Source organism: Chaetura pelagica, unplaced genomic scaffold (assembly GCF_000747805.2).
Source record: "Chaetura pelagica isolate M959 unplaced genomic scaffold, ChaPel_1.0 scaffold108, whole genome shotgun sequence".
NCBI classification, from domain to species: Eukaryota; Metazoa; Chordata; class Aves; order Apodiformes; family Apodidae; genus Chaetura; species Chaetura pelagica.
The window spans coordinates 1,437,184-1,459,437 of NW_009970718.1; the positions used below are offsets into that span (position 1 = coordinate 1,437,184).

The 22,254-nt window shown below is 37.5% G+C and overlaps 1 protein-coding gene across 1 annotated transcript in view; it reads left to right on the forward strand.

Annotated features, from left to right (window-relative positions):
* The first annotated feature begins 792 nt into the window (after nucleotides 1–792).
* PNPLA8 (patatin-like phospholipase domain containing 8) overlaps nucleotides 793–22,254 on the forward strand; it is a 34,483-nt gene continuing 13,021 nt past the window's right edge. The window contains exons 1-7 of the mRNA XM_010006270.1: nucleotides 793–1,985; nucleotides 2,797–2,946; nucleotides 4,140–4,291; nucleotides 6,043–6,137; nucleotides 11,006–11,177; nucleotides 18,114–18,171; nucleotides 20,386–20,580. Of these exons, the coding sequence (XP_010004572.1) occupies nucleotides 861–1,985; nucleotides 2,797–2,946; nucleotides 4,140–4,291; nucleotides 6,043–6,137; nucleotides 11,006–11,177; nucleotides 18,114–18,171; nucleotides 20,386–20,580 (1,947 nt within the window). The 5' untranslated portion in view covers nucleotides 793–860. The remainder of the gene's footprint in view (nucleotides 1,986–2,796; nucleotides 2,947–4,139; nucleotides 4,292–6,042; nucleotides 6,138–11,005; nucleotides 11,178–18,113; nucleotides 18,172–20,385; nucleotides 20,581–22,254) is intronic.

Genomic DNA, 22,254 nt, shown 5'->3' on the forward strand with positions numbered 1-22,254 from the left:
AGGCGGTGCGGGACAGGCGGTGTGGGACAGGCGCACGTAGGCTTAGGCAGCCGCTGAGGAAACTGTGAGTAAGGAGGCTCCTGCCTGCGGCGGAGTTGCTGTTGCTTTGGCGTCACCCGGCGCAGGTGTTCTTCTGTCTGACCTCTGGCTCTTGGCATAGGAACTAGAGAAGTCAGAGTTTGCTAGTTGGGCAAATAATGGCTTTGCTTCTGTGATTTCAGTGCAGTTCTTGTAAACTGTGTAAAACTCTGAACCACCTCAAAAACTTCCAGTTTTCCATGTAGAATAAACTAGCTCAGCATAGATCTTAGGATAAGAGTGTGTCATTGAACTGGTGGCTTTTTACTGAAAGGAATTGGAAAGGAAAGGAATTGGTGCCTTTTCTCCCCTGGGATGAATTCTGCAAAGGGGTGATTCAGTGACAGTTTCATTTGAAATTTGGTCTATGCACAGGATAGTTTGCTAAAGATGTATAAATTTCTCTCCACTGGAAAACCAGCATGCAGTTTTCTTTCTGTCACTAAATGCTTTCAGCAAAGTGTTGCATATTGCTCAAGGTGGACTTAAATTGGCCTCTTAAGGAATGGTTGGAATGGCACTACGAAACGTTCTAAGCAGTAGAAATCCCCATGAGATTATTGAATTTGAATGTTTACCTGTCTTGACTGAAATAATACGTAAGTTACATCTGCTTTAAGCAACTGTGTGATTTTAGTTTTCACTTGTTACTTGTTTAGGCATTCCATTGTTTGTTTGTTCATTTTTCAGATAACACCGTGATACGAGACTTATTAATTGCAATATATTTTCTGGAATGAAGTGAACAAGCAACATTGAAAAGGTGTAATTATTTATAAGTAATGACAGTTCATTTATCTTTAGACGCATATTTGTTCTTTGTCCTTAACCCAAAAAGTCTTTGGTGGAAGCAAAGAAGCAAATACTTGTGTTTGTATACACCTAAAGTCTGCTGGAGGATAAATCATGCTGGTCATCTGAGAGTTTTTCATACAGGAGAGCCTCGATGTAAATGGGCCAGAAGCAGAACATTTTGGTATAACAAATATGTTTACAGCTATGACTTTTTATACTACAGAGTTTCTAAACTTTTGACTTCTTCTTCCAAGGGACTTACAAAAGTGAACAATCGCATGTCACGAATAAAGAGTACTATAGAATCTGTTTCAAAGGCGGTGTCTGGAACTCACAGTGAATTGGTTTCACGAATAGCTCGATTGAAGTCACACTCGGGTACTCCGGGAAAAGCAAATAAGAGCAGTGCAGATGCAAATAACATCAATGCAAATCTAGAAAATGTTGAACAAGTTACAGATGCCAGACGTCAGGAGGATTGCAACAGAGGCCCAGTTACAAAGAAATTCACTTGTGCAAATGAAAAGTCAGAGGCTATGTTGGTAAGGTCAAGTGGTGCTAATCAAGATACTCCAGAAGATTCAGCATTTACTAAAAACCACCTTTTTCATGTAAGCTGCTTTTCTACGAATTTTGGAGAGACTTACAACTTCGTAGCTGATCACATCAACTGGTACTTTAATAATCATTTTCTTATGGATAAGGGGAAAAAAAACAGTGCTGTATTACAGGACTCTAAAAGTGAAAAGAGGAATAAACCTGGTTCATCAGAAAATACTGTAATGAGTGAAGAAAAGATAGCGGATTCAGCAGCTACGTTGGCATCTGAAGCAGAGACTCTGGGTGCTGAAAAGTCAAAGACTGCTCTTCCAGTTTCCACTAAAAAAAGTATTGCAAACTTCCTTTCATATCCCAGTAACAGTGTACAAGCTTTTGTAGACAGTTACATTGGTGGGTTGGTTCCCAAGTTAAGATCTGATTCAAAAGTAGCTTCCCAAGAAAAGAGTAAACAGCCAGAACAAGAAGTGTCTGAGAAAGATGAGGAGGATAAAGCAAAAGAGGCTAAGACTGCTGAAGAGAGAGAAAAACATCTGTCTCTTCAGAGAGAAAAGGCAAGTCTTTCTTTAGTGTTACTTTTTTTATATTATTTTGAGGTATATGTGTACTTTATACAAGTGGACATATAAACTATACACGCATGTATAAACCTATATATGTCCAGAAATAAGTATATACCTGTGTATGTACTTGCATATAAGTACATATATACGTACACATGCATTTATTTAGAAGTGTGTTTACATATAAGTACACATGTACTTTAATAAATGTATATGTATACATGTATATAAAAGTAAACATACACATTCTATATATGTAAACTCACATATATAGAAGTACTTACAATAAATACATATTATATATATTCTTGTACGTATACATATATGACATGCATATACTTCTCTTAAAGCATATATATAAATTCCAACATAAAATCTACATATATGCACAAACTTATATGTATCGTATGTACATATATTTAGTTTATATATATGTAGGGAGTATATAAATATAGATATAGTTGACTTTATTTTTTGAAGTTACAAGGATCTTATACTGTGTTGTGCTCCAAATACTGTGATTTCAGAGTTGCTCTGCAAAAACTACAAGTAAACACTGACATGTTTGTTTGGGGTATTTTTGCTGTGATCTGGCTTTATTTATTTTTCTAGTAAATGAATAAAAACTTTGGTCTCTTTACATTCAAGTAATGCTTACTTAGAGCCTGTAGCATATCTCCAGAACAACATGCTGTCCATTCCTTCTGAGAAATCTTAAAATAACAGTTTGAAACTAGTCTTGAAAACCTTGAACATTCTTAGAGTATTTTTGTGTTATTTGTGTAACTTCATCTTTTTTTAGATTATTGCAAGAGTGAGTATTGATAACAGAACTCGAGCTTTAGTTCAAGCCCTACGGAGATCCTCTAATCAAAGAGTCTGTATCAACCGGGTTGAAGAGCTGACCTATCATCTTCTAGAATTTCCGGAGAGCAGAGGAGTTGCAATTAAGGTGCAAATAATCTTTATGCCTAGACAAAAATCAATATCTGACAGACAAATTACATAGAATAACATAAAACTTTCTTCTTTGCTTTTGTGGGCTGGTCACATTTTCTATTTGTAAGGATTTACAGTTGTAAAGATTACAGTTATTTTTTTGGCTGGTTCAGATTCATATGTAAACTATTAGAAGTTTAGCTTAGGGCTCTTAAGACTGCAATGTTTAATTTAGAAGCACACAGCATTGTCATGTGATAGATAGTATAGGTTATTCTAGTGGTAGGCAGAGGTCATACACTGTGTTCTCTGTCACAGTTGACCAGATGGGAACGTACAGTACAGTTTATCTGCAAATGCACAACAGTTTTTGTGCTTGTTTACATGATTCCTTCGAAGAGAGATGACAAGAGTGGAGTATAACCATCAAATAAGTTCATGTAATCTAGTCCTGCACTGAAAAGACAGGAGGTGGGTCATAAACTAATCTAGTAGTACTAGCCAAATCACAGCATTCATCAGTCCTGTGCCTTTTTCCACAAGTTGTGACACATGTGTGACATAGATTGTACAACTGCTGGAAAAGATATCTTTGGGAATGGAGTGCAGGCCAGATGAATCATCTAGGCAGAGTATGGGTCAGGCACCCACGTGAATAGATGTTGTGAATTACTTTATTATGAAAGAGTACAAGCACTACTCCCATTTTGATTATAATACTCTCTATCTTTGTGATAATAATTGTAAATTTAAGAATTGCTCAGAGTAAGGAAGAATTTTTGTTGTTGTTTTTATATCAGTGTACTTGGCATTTCCTGTTTTGAGGCAATGATACCTATTCAGCAATATCTGGGCTTTTAGCTGTACTAAAGGATGTGTGCTCCACTTTGGCCAGTGACATAATGTCAATAAAACTACACTTCTGATAAATACAGTTTTTCTAGCTATTCAAAAGCTTTACATTTGACCTTGATTTTTTTAATTCTTATAGGTAGTTGCTCTAGCAATGAGGGGTGTAGTACATAACAGTGGAGTCCTTCCTTTTCCTTGCTAGAAAGAAAGATGGGTAAATACCAATATAAATAAGTTTTCATCTGAGTTTAAGGTATCACTTTTATACTTAAATGCCAAACTAGTAAGCATAAGTCTAGATTATTTTGGTATAAGCATATAGTTAGAATGAAATTTTTTTGTATTTATCAATAGGAAAAATTAATCCCCTGCCTACTGCGACTGAGACAGGCAAATGACGAAAGTCTTCAGGCTGCTGTTAGAGAGACTTTAGCTATAATTGGATATACAGACCCTGTCAAAGGCCGGGGAATTCGAGTCCTCACTATTGATGGAGGAGGAACAAGGTAAAACAACTGTTTTTTTTTATATACTTGTAGCCTTCTTCATACTGCAACTGGAAGTATGATTTTGGTTTTTCTTTGATAAGTTTGTGCCCAAGGATGCAAGTTATAATTTACAGTTATGTTACTTTTGACTATCCAAGTGGTAGGTATTATTTTTGTGTGCATTTGTGTTTAAGTTTCTGTGCATTAGTAGTCCCATGACACTGAAATTTCCCACATAAAGTTGTCTACACACTTAAGTGCTTGAATGGGCTCTTTCTCCTTTTGGAAGTACAATTCATGGTTATTAGTCTGCTCACAAGTCAAATCTCAGAAATAGAAAATTGGTGTGAAATGCTAGAAGTAGTTTATACTCTTATGATTGTGTTGACTTAGTAATTAAAAAAAATGTTCTTTTGCTTTTCTGGAGGGCAACCTGCCTTAGCAGGACTGATCCCATATGAAAGAGTCAATAGGCTAGTGATGAAAGCTGTTCTAGTTGTGCTGTTGATTTATATTTCTCCTACAACTAGTGTGCTTTTTTTTCTCTTTAATTTATGCACCACATGCCCTTACTTCTGTGGATTCTCATTCTGCATGAATTTATGCACCTACCATCATTTGTAAAGAGTACTAGCAGAAACATGTTCCTTAAATTTTAAGTCTTGATGATTACTAAAAACTATGTTTTCAGGCATATTTGAAGAAAACTTGCTGGCAAATATTTACTGATTCACAAATCATTATTGGGAGAAAGTGGAATATTAAGTCATTGCAGAAATAGTTTCATGAACTTTTTGTTTCCCCATAGTATTTCTTAACTTGCATCAAAATCAGTTTTCTTCAGTAAGGAGTAAGTGTATGTCCCAACTTTTACATCTGTGTTTCCAAAAGCTCCTGGTAAATCATAATGATTTTACCAAGTAGAAAGAAGGATGCTTCAAAGATAATCACATGATGCCTGCATGTATAAATAATCTGTTAATTTTCTGTGACATTTCTGATGTTACAAGATGTCTTATATTTCGAAAGCAGCATATACATGTATAACACTAAATGAGTTCAGAGAGTGAGCAAACTCCTGGCTTTTGTGCCACTTAACTTGTGGTGTTTATCTGGTTATAGTTTTGGACAGGGTTCACTGCTGGTCTTCTGCACAGCCAGGACAGATCTGGGGGCAAGACGCAGGAGTTGCTCTTTTTATCAGATTGTATTGGCAAGATGGTACTCAACTGGGTGCTCTTTTTACCATATGCAGTTCTCTGCTCCATCCCAGCAGTTGGCACCTCTAGATGCCTCTTTCAGGCTCTAGAAGGATAAGTCTGATGGTCTGCAGTGCATTTCTCCCATTACTTCAGGTACAATTAATTGAGGCAAAAACCTTCATAGAGCAAATACTGTGTCTTAAGGGGCATTGTGTAGCCTGGTTAAGACCAATCTTTAAGTGCCATGTAGTGTGGATGCAGCTGAAATCTATGCTGAGTCTACATCTAGAATCATCTAGGTCATCCAGAAGATGCCTTTGATACAAGACGCTATGGCTGTAGCTGTTGAGTGCTGTTTTTAGTATGCCTGAGTATGTAATTTATATTTAGTATTCATAATTCCATTTTAACTGTGTTCTGCTATTCTTTCATTCCCTGAAATATTCAGGATTCTTCCTTTTGTAGTTACTCAGTTATGATTAGCTATAATTAAGCAAATGCCAGCTTAATTAGAGCTAGATAAGATAAAACTGACATTGTATGTGAAGGGGTTTTTTTGTGTTGCAGGGGTTTAGTCGCACTTCAGACTCTACGGAAACTAGAAGAACTAACTGGAAAGCGAGTTTATCAACTTTTCGACTACATTTGTGGCGTCAGCACAGGTAATTAAGACACACATTGGAGTTTTGCTATTGGTATAGTAAAAGAACATCTGAGAAATGTAGATTTTGCACAACTTGATGGTTTCTGACTTCGAGTGTAAGTTGGGAAAGGCATGATTTAAAAAAAAAAATTTCTTAGCAATGCTTTGTCTGTTTTTTCAATGAATGTGAAACCTTCATTTTGCACATAGATACAATATCTTATATGTTTATGGGGCTTTACAGACAGGTAAAGGTTATATCCCTCAGGGGGTGATACTGGCCTAATAGTATTTCCTGTCTTCATTATTGACCTGCACAGCAGGACAGAATGTGCCGGCAGCAAGATCTTGGATGATACTAAATTGACTTGTATGCACAAGAACATACCTGACAGATTAAGGGTGTCTGTTTTGCCACTGTATGTCAAATTCTGGGCTCCTCAGTAGACCCTTAATCTGTTGGGTACATTTGTGTATATACTGGATGAGTATGGCAGAGTGTCAAGTCAGGGAACTGGAGGCCATGACATTTGGGAAGAGAGCACAAGAGCTGGCTTTACTCAGCCTTTAGAAGAGAGAAGGATAAGGGAAGGCCTGATTGCTACTTCAACAAATGGAAAATTACAGATGGAACTAAACTCTTGAAGGTGGACAGTGATAGGAGAAAAGTGTCTGTGACTAGTGGAGTCCCTCAGGGGTCAGTACTGGGACCGGTGTTGTTCAACATCTTCATCAATGACCTGGATGAGGGTATAGAATGTACCCTCATCAAGTTTGCTGATGACACTAAGCTGGGAGGAGTGGCTGACACCAGAAGGCTGTGCTGCCTTTCAGAGAGACTTAGACAGGCTGGAGAGTTGGGCGGGGAGAAACATGATAAAGTTCAACAAGGGGAAGTGTAGAGTTTTGCATTTGGGGAAGAGAAACAGAATGCACCAGTACAGGTTGGGGGCTGACCTGCTGGAGAGCAGTGTAGGTGAAAGGGACCTGGGGGTCCTGGTAGACAGGAGGATGACCATGAGCCAGCAATGTGCCCTTGTGGCCAAGAAGGCCAATGCCATCCTGGGGTGCATTAGAAAGGGTGTGGTTAGTTGGTCAAGAGAGGTTCTCCTTCCCCTCTATTCTGCATTGGTGAGGCCGCATCTGGAGTATTGTGTCCGGTTCTGGGCCCCTCATTTCTAGAAGGACAGGGAACTGCTTGAAAGAGTCCAGCACAGAGCTACAAAGATGATGAAGGGAGTGGAACATCTCCCTTATGAGGAAAGGCTGAGGCAGCTGGGTCTCTTTAGCTTGGAGAAAAGGAGACTGAGGGGTGACCTCATCAATGTTTATAAATATGTAAGGGGTGAGTGTCAGGAAGATGGAGTTAGGCTTTTCTCAGTGATGACCAGTGATAGGACAAGAGGTAATGGATGCAAATTGGAGCATAGGAGGTTCAAGGTGAATATCCGAAAAAAAAATTTTACTGTGAGAGTGACAGAGCCCTGGAACAGGCTGCCCAGGGAGGTTGTGGAGTCTCCTTCACTGGAGACATTCAAAACCCACCTGGATGCATTCCTGTGTGATGTGCTCTAGGTGACCCTGCTCTGGCAGGGGGGGTGGACTAGATGATCTTTCGAGGTCCCTTCCAACCCCTAGGATTCTATGATTTGATGAAAAGCCAACAGACATGTTGGAATATGGGAAGTTACAATTTGATATAATGAGTCACCTTTTCCTTGCAAGGATGATCAGACACTGGATGGAGTTGCTGATGCTATGGAATCTCCCTCCCTGGAGATACTCAAAACTGGACAAATCCTGAGTAACCTTTTCTAATTGAACCTGTTTGAACAGGAGGTTGGGCTAGATGGCCTCTAGAGGTCCTTCCCAGCCTTAATTGCTCTGTGACTCAGTGATAAGTTATACACCTTCCTAGGAAGAAGGAAACTCTAGAGCATAAGTTTCTTCTTAAAACACAGTATTCTATTTTAGAAATTAACCTAGACCAGTAGCAGCATAATGCTGATTTCTAAGAAAAGAGATACGTTGTAGTTCAATAGCTCAGCTTCTTTTAGAAACCCAAATTTCTCAGGTTTTTTGCCCTATACTTCCATATAGTTTAATTCAGAAGCAACAGTAAATGCAGATCACCATTATTAAATATAGTTTGTGTTTCCAGAGATCCCTGCTTTACATTTTTAATAGTATTTGAAAAAAACTCCACACTTTTAATGTAGCTGTCAGTGGTTGTTACTTTGGAAATAACAAAACAATTCCCTAATGTTTCCCTCAGTCATGATGATGTTTTGTCTTGGGTAAAGAGGCCTGGTGTTCTTAATTTGATCCCACTGCTATGATTAGAACTAGCTTTATCTTAATTCTTCGCCAGATTTTGGGGTTTGCTACTGCTAGTAAGCAGTTAACATGTCCTTTTAGGCTTCGTTTACACTGTAGTTTTCATCTGCAATAGTTGAGCTTGCAGTAGGTGACAAGACATGACTGGAAGGGGTTGTAGTGTCACCATGTGTGAACAGTGTACTTGACTGTTTCAGTTTGTGTTGATGGTACATATGCTGGTAGGATTTGCTTGCAGCTGGATGAATTGTGGTTTACAAGAGTGATGTATTAAATGATAGGAATGATGCCTGTTGTGCATTACAGTTCTCTTTTTCTACTGTGCTTTTCATATATTTTAATATAATTTAGCTGGTTTGCCTTTGAGGTTTAGAAATACAAGTTTGCTATGAATTCAGTATGACAGTCTGTCTTTGTAGTTAGCTTCCCTGTACCTCACTAGTGGTCATAGAGTGTACATACAGGCAGTTGCAGATAAAGATCACAGGAATGATGCTGCAATGGACCCTGCATACTTAGTTCACCTGCTGATTGCTGAGTGCAATATCTGGGCATGGAAGCACCAGAAAATCTGCAAGCTAATGCAACACAGTGATGGCCACTGAACTTTTAAATTGAGAAATGAAAGTAATGCAAATTCTGCACCGAGTCTGTTCCTGTTCTATGCAAAAATCCAAACATGAAAATAAGGCATCAGGGGGAAGAAAGTGCCATTGCCCCATGAACTGAGCTGCTGAGAATTCTGTACTTGAGGTTGATTATCCCTGTTCTCAAAGTTATGACATGCTTATATTGATGCTCAGAGCAATTTACCCATTGAGGAAAACTTATATGTAGGTATACTGTGGAAGTGGCTTGTGTGTTCTTTTCACTGCTCATGCAGTTTCCAAATTTATCAAAGATAGTTCTCAGTGGTGGTGCACTTAACAGTTCAGTCACAGAGAGCAGTTTGTAACAGTGAGTATGTGATCAGGCAAAGTGCATACAACCAGTTTGGAGTGCATTTCTCTAATGAAAGAGGTAGTTTTTCAAGGAGAATTCATTAATAAGTCAAGCCATGGCATTATAGAGTTGGAAATGTCCTTAGGATGTTGTCTCATTTCCCAAGGGAAGGATCAGCTTTCACTCTCAATATTTTTCTAAGATTTTTAATCATGTCAGACCTCTTCAGAAAATCTGTGCTAGTGTGCTGCTGTCTTTACATTGGGAAAAAAATCAAAATCCAATGGGGATCTTCCTGTTGCAGTTCAAATTTGTTTCCTCCTGTCCTGACTCCCTAGGAACATGAATAACAGATTATTTCTTTTTCACAGCAGCAGCCTTCTGTGCATTTGAAGGCTTTTGTCATAGACTGTTTAGTCAGGCTTTTCTTACAGACTGATTTCCTTGACATGTAATTTTTGGAGGATGGGACTTTTCTATGTGTTTTTTTCTTTTTTAATTTTTTTTCAGTTGGTCCACATCTTTTTTGAAGAATATTGTTCAGGTCCAGATACAGCATTTTAGCTAAAGTCTTACTAATACTGAATGAGGAAGGAATATGTTTGTCTTTCAGGTTGTATTTTGCCTCTCTTGTGTCTTACTAATCAACTGTGTCCCTGTGTTCAAGATATGCTCCTTAACCTCCCAGGTTTTATTGAGTGTTTTCTTTCCCCTTGAAATGTTGACCAGCAGGGCTAAGATAAGGGCTGGAGTATAGGACTCTGTGATACAAAAGAGGATAAGATGGAAGCATCAGAAACTTTTTCACTGGACCATCTGATAGAGCCTGCACTGTATCTTTCAGATTTTGACCTTACTGTCCTGTTACCATCCAGCAGGTTTCAGCAACGGCCTTTAATGTGTACCTTGACTGATATTATCTACTGCCACTTGTGTGCTGATGTGGACTATCATTATTGTTGCTATTTTTCAGGAGGTTATGTTAAAGTGAGTTTGCAGTTGGGATTAATTATATCTCTTTCAGCTTAAGAAATCTAAGAATTGTAGTAATGCATTAGTTCTATCTTTCCACAGTCTTTTAAATGGTATTCTGCAACTGTGCTTTTTGGGTACTGCTGTTTTGTTCCTACAAGGGTGGGTCATAATTGTTTTGAGGCACACACTAGGTAGCAGTATGTATGAGTGACTAATTATAAATGGTTGCAACCAAACTTATTCCAGACCAGTAAAACTCCCTTTTTTTTCTAGAATTTTCCTAGAATTTTTCTTTACAGGCTCAGAATTTTGCTTAGTTGTTCTTATTTCAAAATAAAATAGTGGATTTAATTTGCTTTCTGCTATATACATGTTTGCAGGGATGAAGTAACGCCATTTGTCAACTTCTCATAGTGCTGTTTTTTGAAAGCAGACTCTTTCTATCTTCTTTGTGTAGGTAATTTTAAAACATAGTGTGTCATCTTTGAACAGTAAGTTAGTGATATAAATGTCAATTGATTTTCCCTTTTCAAGATAGCAGAATATCTAATCTATAGGCTACATTAAGTGGTAATCCATCTTTATAATCTTACTCCAGGTTATATTTTACATTTAAAAATATTTCTTTTTCAGGAGCTATATTAGCTTTCATGTTGGGGTTGTTCCACATCCATCTGGATGATTGTGAAGAACTGTATCACAAGTTAGGATCAGATGTTTTTAAGCAGAATGTCATTGTTGGAACTGTCAAAATGGGTTGGAGCCATGCCTTTTATGACAGTGATATATGGGAAAAAATGCTCAAGTAAGTAAAAAATTATCAGGTAAAAATAATTATTATAATGTCTCAGGGCCTTTGATTTAATTATTGTTTCACTCATAAGAAAATTCTTAAAAATACTAGAAAGGATTAGTATGTACTCTCCTTCTTTTGAATATCTGCTTTCATCTTTACCAAAACATTGAAGGCCTTTAATAAATAATATCTGCTTCTGGGGAATAAAGTAAGCTTTAGTGCACTGTTTTCTGGTTATATTCCTGTCTGCTTGCCAGCTCTGATTGATGTGACTCATTATAGATGTGCTACAAATTTTACAAGCCACCTGCTGTGCCTTTTTTCTTATAGGAGTCATGTTGAGAGATACAATAATGTGCTGTAGTAGAGATTTTTAATCTTAGCTGCTGTATCATAGAACCATTAAGGTTGGAAAAGACCTTTGAGATCATTGAGTCCAACTGAAATCCAACTACCACAACCACTAAGTTATATCCTGAAGCACCACATCTAAACGCTTCTTGAACACCTCTGGGGCTGGCAACTCCACCACCTCCCTGGGTAGCCTGTCCCAATGCTTCACCACTCTTTCAGTAAATACATTTTTCCAAATATTCAACCTAAATCTCCCCTGGTACAACTTCAACCCAGTTCCTCTCATCCAGTTGCTAGTTACTTGGGAGAAGAGACCAACACTAGCCTCTCTACAGCCTCCCTTCAGGTAGTTGTAGAGAGCAGTAAGATCTCCCCTGAGCCTTCTCATTTCAGCCTAAATAACCCCAGTTCCCTCAGCTGCTCCTTGAATGACATGCCCTCCAAATCTCTCACCAGCCTCGTTGCTCTTCTCAGGATGCACTCCAGGACCTTGATGTCTTTCTTACACTGTGACACCCGGAACTGAACACAGTACTTAAGCTGTGGCCTCACCAGTGCCAAGGATAGGAGCACGATCACTTCCCTACTCCTGCTGGACGCACTGTTTTTGATAGAGGCCAGGATGCCGTTGGCCTTCTTGGCCACCCGGGCACACTACTAGCTCACGTTCAGCCAGCCATCCAACAGTACCCCCAGATCCTTTTCCACCGGGCTGCTTTTCAGCCACTCTTCCTCAAGCCTGTAGGGTTTGTTACTTGGGGTTATTGTGACAAAAGTGCAGGACCCAGCACTTTGTTTTGTTAAACCTCATCCTGTTGATTTAGACTATCGATCTAACCTGTCCAGGTCCCTCTGTAGAGCCTTCCTACCCTTGAGCAGATCAACACTTCTGCTCAGTTTAGTGTCATCTGCAAACTTGCTGAGTGTTCCCTCAATCCCCTCATCCAAATCATTGATAAAAACATTAAATAGAACTGTCCCTGACACCAAGCCCTGGGAGACACCACTGGTGACTGGCCACCAGCTGGATTTAACTCCATTTATCACCACTCTTTGGGCCTGGCCATCCAGACAGTTTTTAATCCACCAAAAAGTCCACCACACCAGTCTATCCCATGGGCTGCTAGTTTCTTAAGGAGAATACTGTGGGAGATGGTGTCAAAAGCCTTACTAAAGTCCAGGTAGACAACATCCATAGTCTTTCCTTCATCCACTAGGTGGGTCACCTGGTCATAGAAGGAGATCAAGTTGGTCAAGCAGGACCTGCCTTTCATGAATCCATGCTGGCTGGGCCTGATCTCACTGTTCTCCTGTACTTCCCATGTGAGCGCACCCAAGATGAACCACACCGTGATCTTTCCTGATACTGAGGTCAGGCTAACAGGCCTGTAGTTTCCTGGATCCTCCTTTTTGCTCTTTTTGTAGACGGGTGTCACATTAGCCGGCCTCTAGTCACCTGGGACCTCCCCTCTTAACCAGGACTGCTCTGATAGATGATAGAGAGTTGCTTGGCAAACTCCTCTGCCAGCTCCTGCGGCACTCTGGAGTGAATCCCATCTGGCCCTGTAGACTTGAGAGTGTCCAGGTGACATAACAGGTCATTAACTGCTTCCTCCTGGATCATAGGGAGTTGCTGCTGTTCTCCTTATCATCCTTATCAGGAGGTTAAATACCCTGGGGATAATGGGTCTGTCTATTAATGACCAAGGCCTTTTCCTTATCCTTGATAGCAGTGTTCCCCCCCTGCATCCAATAAAGGGTGGACATTCTCCTTCACTCTCTTTTTGTTGTTAATATATATTTGTAAAAACCTTTTTTGTAATCTCTTTCAGCAGTGGCCAGATCAAGTTCTAGCTGTGCTTTTGTCTTTCTGGTGTTTTTTCTGCTATATGGAGGAGTTATGCCTATTGGCTCTTCCTTTGAACAGGGAAGTGATCTGTAGGGATTGCAGTGAAAAACTACCCATTGTCTCAGAGTTGCCACTTAAATGGTATTTATTCATAGATACATATAGAAGTCCATTAGTGGCTATTCAGGAAAAGTCACTGGAAGGAATGATTCATTTTTCTTACAAGTTTTATTACTTAGTTTTATTTATTTCATTTGTATTGATAGTTATGTTGTTTATAATTTTTAGCAAAGTATGTCATAATTTCTGAAGCAGTGTAAGCTGACACTGCTGTTGAAAGAACTGAAACAATTTTCTCTGAGAGCAAATATAAATTGGTAAAAAACTTACTCGGATAAGTAATGACAAGTTCCTTTTGGAGCATGATTAATATGTTTTATGGGATTGAAAAAGTTTCTTCTAGATATTATAGCAGGAATTCCTGTGCTGCCTGAGTTTTAAGCTTCTCACTTCTTTGCTCAAGTGAAAAGAAAGGCTTGCAATCTCTTTTCCTTGCTCTTGCCTATTTTTAGGAATAAATGTGCTTATCAAATGAGTATAATGAGTTTTTCTTCTCAGAATCTGGACTGCCTCTTTGTTTAGAAAGGAGACTTTTCTCTACCTTCCCTCTTTTCCTCCCCTGCCGAACCATAAGAAATCTTGTGAAAATCGGAATTGCCTCATGTGAAAGTATTTTACATACCTTTAATTAAAATGCTGTTATTCTTCTCAACTACACATAACACATGAGGGAGGTAAAGTACTGTACTGCTGTGCAATGGACAGACACAAGGCAGTTATATTATCCATAGATTAAATTTACTGATCAACAAATTACTTCTTGTTGACCTAATTCTGCAATGGTGGAAAGAGATGTCTTGCTTACACGACATTTTATTGAAATGGCAGCGTTTCCTGCAGGCTTCCATGTGACATGGAAGCCTAGAGCTAAGGGAATTGAAAGGCTTAATAGCATCTCCTTATGGCAATATGAAGGTCAGGTCTAATTTTCGTTCATTGCATGGGAAAAATGCTTTATGTTTTGATTTAAATTTAAATGCCTTACTTGTGCTGAGTGAGTTTTTTGTTGCTTAAATGGTAGTAGGCTTGTCAGCCTTACTTGACAAAGTGAGTATCTGTTTACAGTATGTGGACATGCAATATACATTTAGCCCTACCACAATAATGGTGGAATTATTTTCTGTCAGAAAATATTCTTGCTGAAAATAATTAAGCTAATGTTCCGTTAGGTTAATGTTGCATGCATTCATGAGGCATATTCTAAATTCCATTTCAGAAAATGACAATTACTTTTAGTTAACTTTTTACTCTGAGTGGTGTAGGGACTTGATTTTATGTCTTACATACATGTTTATTTTAATTCTACTTACATAGTCCTTGAATTGCAATTTGAACACTGGTTTAAATCAGCTACTTTTATTACTATTATTTTATTCCACACTGTCTTGAGAAACTACGGGAGAAATCTGGTGAGCAGCTAGGGGTTTTCACAAGCTATCTAAAATCCCATCCTGGGAATTTGTAATCTTGAGAAGCAATCAAGAACTATATAGAGGGTAGGATAAAAGTAACATATTCTCTGTTCATAGAAAAATGGGTAATACAAATAATAATACTTCAAACCAGTATTTGTTATCCAAATGGAAGTATAAATTAAGACTTCTCTGTGGTGACTAGATTTTGTACTAGCATTTTGTACTAGCTAGTCACGTCAGACATACTGCCAGATTTTGCAGCCTAAGCACTGAGATGTTCTGTATCTTTATGGAACATGCAAGAAAATATTTTCTGTAGGTTTTGGTACAGATGTTATAGTTTCTGGTAGCTATATTGGTGTTGAAAGGAGGTTAAAGTATTATAATTTTTTCCTTTCAAATTGCATTTTCTTTCTCCAGACTATTTGATTGTATCTTGTCTGTAACCCTTTCGAATGTTTCTTTAACCATATGGTTGACATTGTATTCTTCATAGCATTATTAAAGTAAGTGTTGCAATATAAGTGACTCCAAGCAATGAAAAAGCAACATTTGTAAAGGATACTTGTTTAGGTTGGTCGTTTCTAGAGGACATGGGTCACAGACATAAGAAATGGGAAAATACAATGGCAGATGGCAGATGATGGAGAAGACGATGGCAGTGTAGTGTAATAACCAGTGAGTGAAGAAATGTAGAATGCTTACAGGATTTAAACAAACTTTAATATTAAAAGTAATTTGGATGCTGTTACAGACAGTTTAATGAAAAATCTTCATTCTTGTAGTCAAGCAAGATGATTCGGCATGTGACAGTTGGTATTGAAAACAGAAACTACTATAATGCCTTTAAATTAATCCGTAATACAATTTTATTTAAAATACTATCTACGGTCCCAGTTACCCCATTTTAGAGAACGCTTCTGTTGCATGATTGATAAAAAGTAGCCAGTGACCCAAAGACAACTCACACAAAGGGATTACTACTCTTTATCCTTAATAAAAAAAAACAAAGATGTTTAAGCTGTAATTTGAGATACTAAGATATCTTGAAAATAATTACTGTTCTCATCTTCAAGAATAAGGGACTGTTCAATAAAATTAAAATTAGACTTTCTTTTTTAACATCGTATGTGAATAAACTGTGCAATTAATTGTGTTTTGACTTCAGTAAAGAAAGTAATTGAAAAGTGAGGCTTGACAAAATCGCAGAATCACAAAATATTAGGAGTTGCAAGGGAGCTCTGAAGATCATTGAGTCTCAACCCCTTGCCAGAAAAGGACCAAAACCAAACTAAACCAAACCAACAGCTAGGGCAGATCACTCAGAAATGCATTCAGACAGGTCTTGAAAATCTCCAGAGACGGAGATTCCACAACCTCTCTGGAAAGCCTGTTCCAGTGCTCTGTAACCCTCACATTAAAGAAGTTCTTCCTGATGTTGAGGTGGTCCTTCCTATGCTTGAGTTTGAATCCATTGCCCCTTGTTCTGTTACAGAGCACAAATGAAATGAGGTTGTTCCTGCCTTCTTGATGCCCAGCCCTCATGCATTTTTACACATTAATTAGATCTCCCTTCAGTCTTCTCCTCTCTAGACTGAAAAGCCCCAGGTATATAATACACAATTACAGCATTAATGTAGCAACACAACTAAAATAAATTTGGAGATGATACTGAACTTTTATCTTTAGACCTTAATGTCTGAAATTGTATACTAGCTTAAGGGATTTCTCATACCTACTCTGAAGCATTACCTCCTGGTCATTATAAGAAAGAAGATGTGAGAAAACAGTTATTCAATATGGCAGTTCCTGTAATTATTCAGTTTTTTAATCTTTTCATTGAGTGTTTGGGGGCAAAAAAATCTACTATGGATATTTAGGAAGAAGTAAATGAAAGTGATGCCAATCAGTAGATGTCTTTCATCTCACCTCTGCCTATCTCATATTTTATTTCTGAATATTTGTACTTCATTATTCTGTGTGCCTTCAATTTCTCAAAAGTGCAGATAGCACTTCTCCGCTTCTGGCTGGTGACTGTGAAACTGGAGTTAATGCATTTATTGGAAAAGATAATAATAGTGCTATTGGTGTAAGGATTGTGTCAGCAGCAGTCTTCAATCAGAGGACTAGAAGCTGTCTACCTTCCTTCCCTCCTCTCCAGGACAGGCACACTACCACCTTGCAAACAGAGATATCCGCTGATAGAACGGTACATTGTGCTACTGTTTCCATTGAGGACTACTGCCATTGTAGCATTTAAAGCTACTTTTATCTTCTGACCTGACTAGATTGGTAAAGGTGTTGTTTTTAAGTCACTACTGTCACAGTAGTGTGAGCTATAGATGGATGATTTCTTAACAGCAACACATGGAATCACCTTATTTTAAAAGTGTGGCAGTATTGAAAACTGTTTTTGCAGAATCATGTAGATGCACCACCTGCATTGGTGTGGCATATATTCAAGGGAAGGGAGAAAACTTGTGGATTTAAGTGAAAGCCTGTTGGAAATCATTATGGATGAGCACTCACTCTGTAGAGTTTTATACCTTTACTGTAAGCAAATCAAAGTTGAAATAGGTGCTAATAAGAGATTATTGGCTAGTGTGCTGATATCCTCCAGATTCCTGCATTATGCAGGAGGGCTACCTTCTAGTTAGCTGTTAGAATACTAACCTTAATGTTGATGTGATGGTAAATTATAGTCCTGAGTGCTCGTGTGATTTCACTGCTGGAATTATAAAAATGTGTATGAAAAAATTCCACCTGAAGATTACATGTAGATATTATAACTTCCTCCTAAATGATGTAGAATTATGCCTTTCCTTAGCTTTTGTTTTCATAACAGTTTAGGAGAATAATTCTCATTACTATAAAACCACTTGATAAAGATGTTGATTTTCTGATTTTTAAATGTAGCAAAATACTTCACTTTTGTCTTACAAAGTAGTCCAGCAGTCCTGCTGGTTTATGGTTGAGTATGTGGTGAAGTGACTGAATCAAGACCTTAATCTTCAGATGTATTTCTCACAGCCTAGAAGATGTGAAATATTAGTCCAGTGAAGTCAACCATGGAAATCTGATTATTAAAGTGAAATCCAAGCACTGCTTCTTTTCAGTGCAAAGTTCTCAGAAGTAAGGGTGATAAAATGTGTGTTTTGTTCATGTTAAACTGATGGAGCATTTTCAATTTTTTACACTTATTTGTAGGGAGAAAATGGGCTCAAATCTACTCATTGAAACTGCAAGGAATTCCGAATGTCCAAAGGTAAGTACAGTTTTCTAAGGTAAATACTAACTGTGTATTCCACAAGTACTTTAAAGAGTTTTGAGTAAGAGTACTGTTCCTAGAAGAATATTGGATAAACAGCATGAGCACAGATATGCTCTCCAGGCTTCCATATGAGATAACCCATGCTTTTAAAGGATAAAAATTCACTAGATTCTTAAATTTCAGCATCAGTTTCTAATATTTTAATAATACTTGGAGTAATGTTACAGAGATGTTAAAAGGCTTATAAACAGAGAAATACTTAGGTCAGCTTCTTGATGTTGTGCGTAGTTTTTGGTTTTTTCCATATAAGAGAATTCCGGTTTCTGGAGCTCCTGTCATGTCACCTGTGATTTGTTACTGTATAGTGAGAGAACAGGGTTTCTTCTCATTTCATGTGCATTACCAGGTTTTCTGCAGTCACAGTCATAGGTCCTGAGATCTCTGTTCTTCCTGTATGATCTAAAGGGCACCAATTAATTGTAGGGGCGTTATATACAGCAGCAGCACAAGAGTGAAAGATGAGAAAGCGTGGGTATTTTATTTTTGGTGAAGGATAGGGTGTGAAGAAAGAAGAGAAATATAATAGCACTTATTTCAGAACAATCTGTAATTAACAGGTGTTTTGGTGTCATAGCACTATATTCAACACTTTACTGTTAAATGGAAGATATTCACATTTTTCTAAACATAGAAACATGTGCTTGACTGACTGCGTTCCTAGTCCCTGTCTAAAACAAGGACATGAAAAGGCTGGAGTGGTATGTTGCTTTCTGAGAGAGAAGCTATCCTACATTGACTTGAAAGTATCTTTGAACCGGGATCTTTGGCTTCCTTCCATGTTCTTCAGTAATAAAGTGTGAATATAAATAGAGTTGAAACTAGCTGTTCCCAGTAATCACTTTGTAGTGCTGGCAGTGGTGGCACTCTTTACAAGGTACAGCAAAATCAAAACAAAACACACAGTTGTGTCCTCTGCTGCTGTTTAATTCATGGCAAGAAGGGTTTTTCCAGTTGCTCAGCACTTCACAGCTTAGACTACATCATGAAGTGGAACTGTATATGGGTATTAGCAAAAATGCATTCAAGCATCAGTTTGCTAAGTTTTCTATTGAATTTTCCAAAGTTCTTACTGCTTCTAGCAGTGCTTAGAACCAAAGTTTCCTTTAGACAAGCCCAGGAAACTTTTCTTCCATTAAAGGATGGAGTACAAGTTATGCATGCATTTTTCTTCTGCCTTATTATTTGGAAGTTATACTTTTCTTGCTTTTTTTATAAGGAAGGACTTACTGTGAATTAAATTATTTAACTGATGTAGCTGAATAATTGAAATGAATACAGTGGTATCACAATGTTAGCTGCTAGTGCTGTTGAGCAGTGTTTCACAAAAACACTCTACTTTGTAAAATAGCAAACAAAATAGAATTGAACACCCACTTGACTCCTAAAGAGTCTTACTCTGAACATTGCCAGCAAGACTGGATGCATCATCCCTAAAAGGTCTTGCACATTCTAAAACTCACCCATAACTATAGGTACTCTCACCTGGTGTGGTGATAATCCGTAAGATGTAATTTTTCTGCAGTCATACATTTTATTTTATGGAAATACCATTTTGACTTTTCACTTATCTTTAGATACGACTTTTTGTTAATGACTTTTCAGTGTCCTTACAAAAAAAACTGAAAAATTTGTGTTTGATTCTTTTGTTTATTTCTTTGGGAGAGATTCTTCCTGCAGTCCTTTAATGTAAGTTGCAGTATTAAGTAATAATTTTCCTGGAGAAATAAATTAATTGACAGTTCTAGCATTCGTATTTAATGGCATTGTCACATTGCTGGTTACAGACTTTTGAGAATAAACTACTATTCATAAATGCAAAATATTTTAAAATTATGTAGATGACACCAGCTTTTTTGTTACGTATCAATGGATAGATATTGGTGGAAACAGAATAGCCAGTGGGAAGAAATAATTTCAGGTTAAAACCAGAATTTTCTTTAGGAGTTTAGTTCTTTCTTTGGATATTTTTTACTTTCCATTTTTTTAAATGGGCATTATAAAAAAAGTAAATAAATAGTGAATTCAGTAGAACTCAAGAATTGCATTTCATGTGTAAATTAAATTTCATGTTGTGGGAAGTTGTCATGGTCATATTCTTGTTGCTATTATCATCATATATAACTATTTTTGTTCCTCTTGACTCACTAGGTAGCTGCAGTAAGCACCATTGTAAACAGAGGAACACCACTGAAAGCATTTGTCTTCAGAAACTACAATCACTTCCCTGGTGTGAAGTCTCATTATATGGGAGGCTGTCAGTATAAACTGTGGCAGGCCATTAGAGCATCATCTGCTGCACCAGGCTACTTTCAGGAGTATGTTTTGGGCAACGATCTTCATCAGGTGAGCTGAAATCTCCTTTAGTAAATATTTTCCAATATTATACATGAGAAGAAAGTTGTCTGAATTTCTGAGTAAGAACTAAGCAAATACACTGGTAGCAGACACAAAATCTAGGACAGATGGAAGTAAGAAAGGAAATGTTTAGCTTTTATAGCCTTAATAGAAAAGGGCATAGACTTGCAAATCTTGGTCTTCACGATGCAAACTTAAGCTCTTCTCCTGTTCCTTCTCTGCCCAGAAGGAAACCTTATATGAGTTGTAAATTTCCTCTCAATAACTGCTTACAACTGGTATTTCATTGAGCATTATTTCACTAAACAGATGGTATGACTTTAAATCTAACAATACTGTAAAGTGTGAAAAAATGAAGCTACGCATTTCAGTATTTCTTTTATCAGTGCATAATTTCAGTTTATGGTCTACTTTTAATTCTTGCCGTTGGCAGCTTATTAAGGTCTACCCTGGTTCTGAGCTAGTAAAAAGAATAAGATGTCACAACAGCAAGATTAAACTCAGAGGACAACTGCAAAAAAAATTCTCTTGAGGATAAAGCAGTGTCTCCTCTCAACAGTGTATCCTATTTTACCGTATTACTGCTTCTGTTAGTAACCCTAATTGGTAAAAAGCAAGGCGAAGTAATTTCTTTCGTAGTTTTTTTAACCATTGTGTTCTTGTCTTCAAATGCCCCTTTTCTGTTCTGCAGTTCTCTGAGTTTTAAAAGAATCCTTTTTACAGCACATACTAATTTAAAGCTGTTAGTATGTTTTTTAAAAAAAGATCTGTTGCAGATCTGTAGCAGAAAAGACCACAAAGGATGACTGAACCCGAGACCCTCAGCAAAGATAGCATAGGATTCTATCACTTAGATTTAAAGGAAGCATCTATTAATATTTCCATCATAGTAATTCATATGATGGCATTAGCCTTAACTACTAAAAAGCAGTAATAGTGTGTTTTGAGTGATAAAAGGTACCAGAATTTATTATAGTGTCCATTAAAAGGATATGGAATCTCATTAGCATTGCAATATGCTTAAGTAATACTGAAGTTTAACAGATAAGTAATATAAAATAGTGAAAAATCCAGTAGATTAAGAGATAATAAACAGAACCATTGATACAGAGAAAAAGCTAGACATCTGTCTTAAAAAAAAATAAATCATACTTCTTTATTTTGAATGAACACTTATAAGGAGATGAAATAATTAAATTCAGCTATATGAAAGCTCTGCGTAAGTTTGAGAGCAAAGGGGAAGCATTCCCATGAAAGGCAGCGTGGTAATACTATATCAATCAGATTCTAATCCTTCCATTTTATTCTGTTACCGTCTTTTGTTTAGGGTCTTTTTTCTTTCCCTCTGTCTTTCCCTTCTACCCCCCAGCCTCTCCAATATAGTACATGTTGTTATCCCCAAAACACTCTAATCAAATACTACCTGAAATAATTAAGTTTTGGCATTTTTTTTAAGCTAAAAATGTAGTAACACATCAGATATTCCAATCTGAAGCACTGATTGAAATAATGAAATGTGGTCATCTTCCATATGGCCAAATAAAAATGGAAAGGGAACTGCTTTAGCCTTTGGAGTTGTTCCAAGCTGCTCCTTAACTGCTTGAATGGGTCAGTGTTAAGCTATGTGAAGCACTTTTCTTCCTCTTCTCACCTTTCCACCCA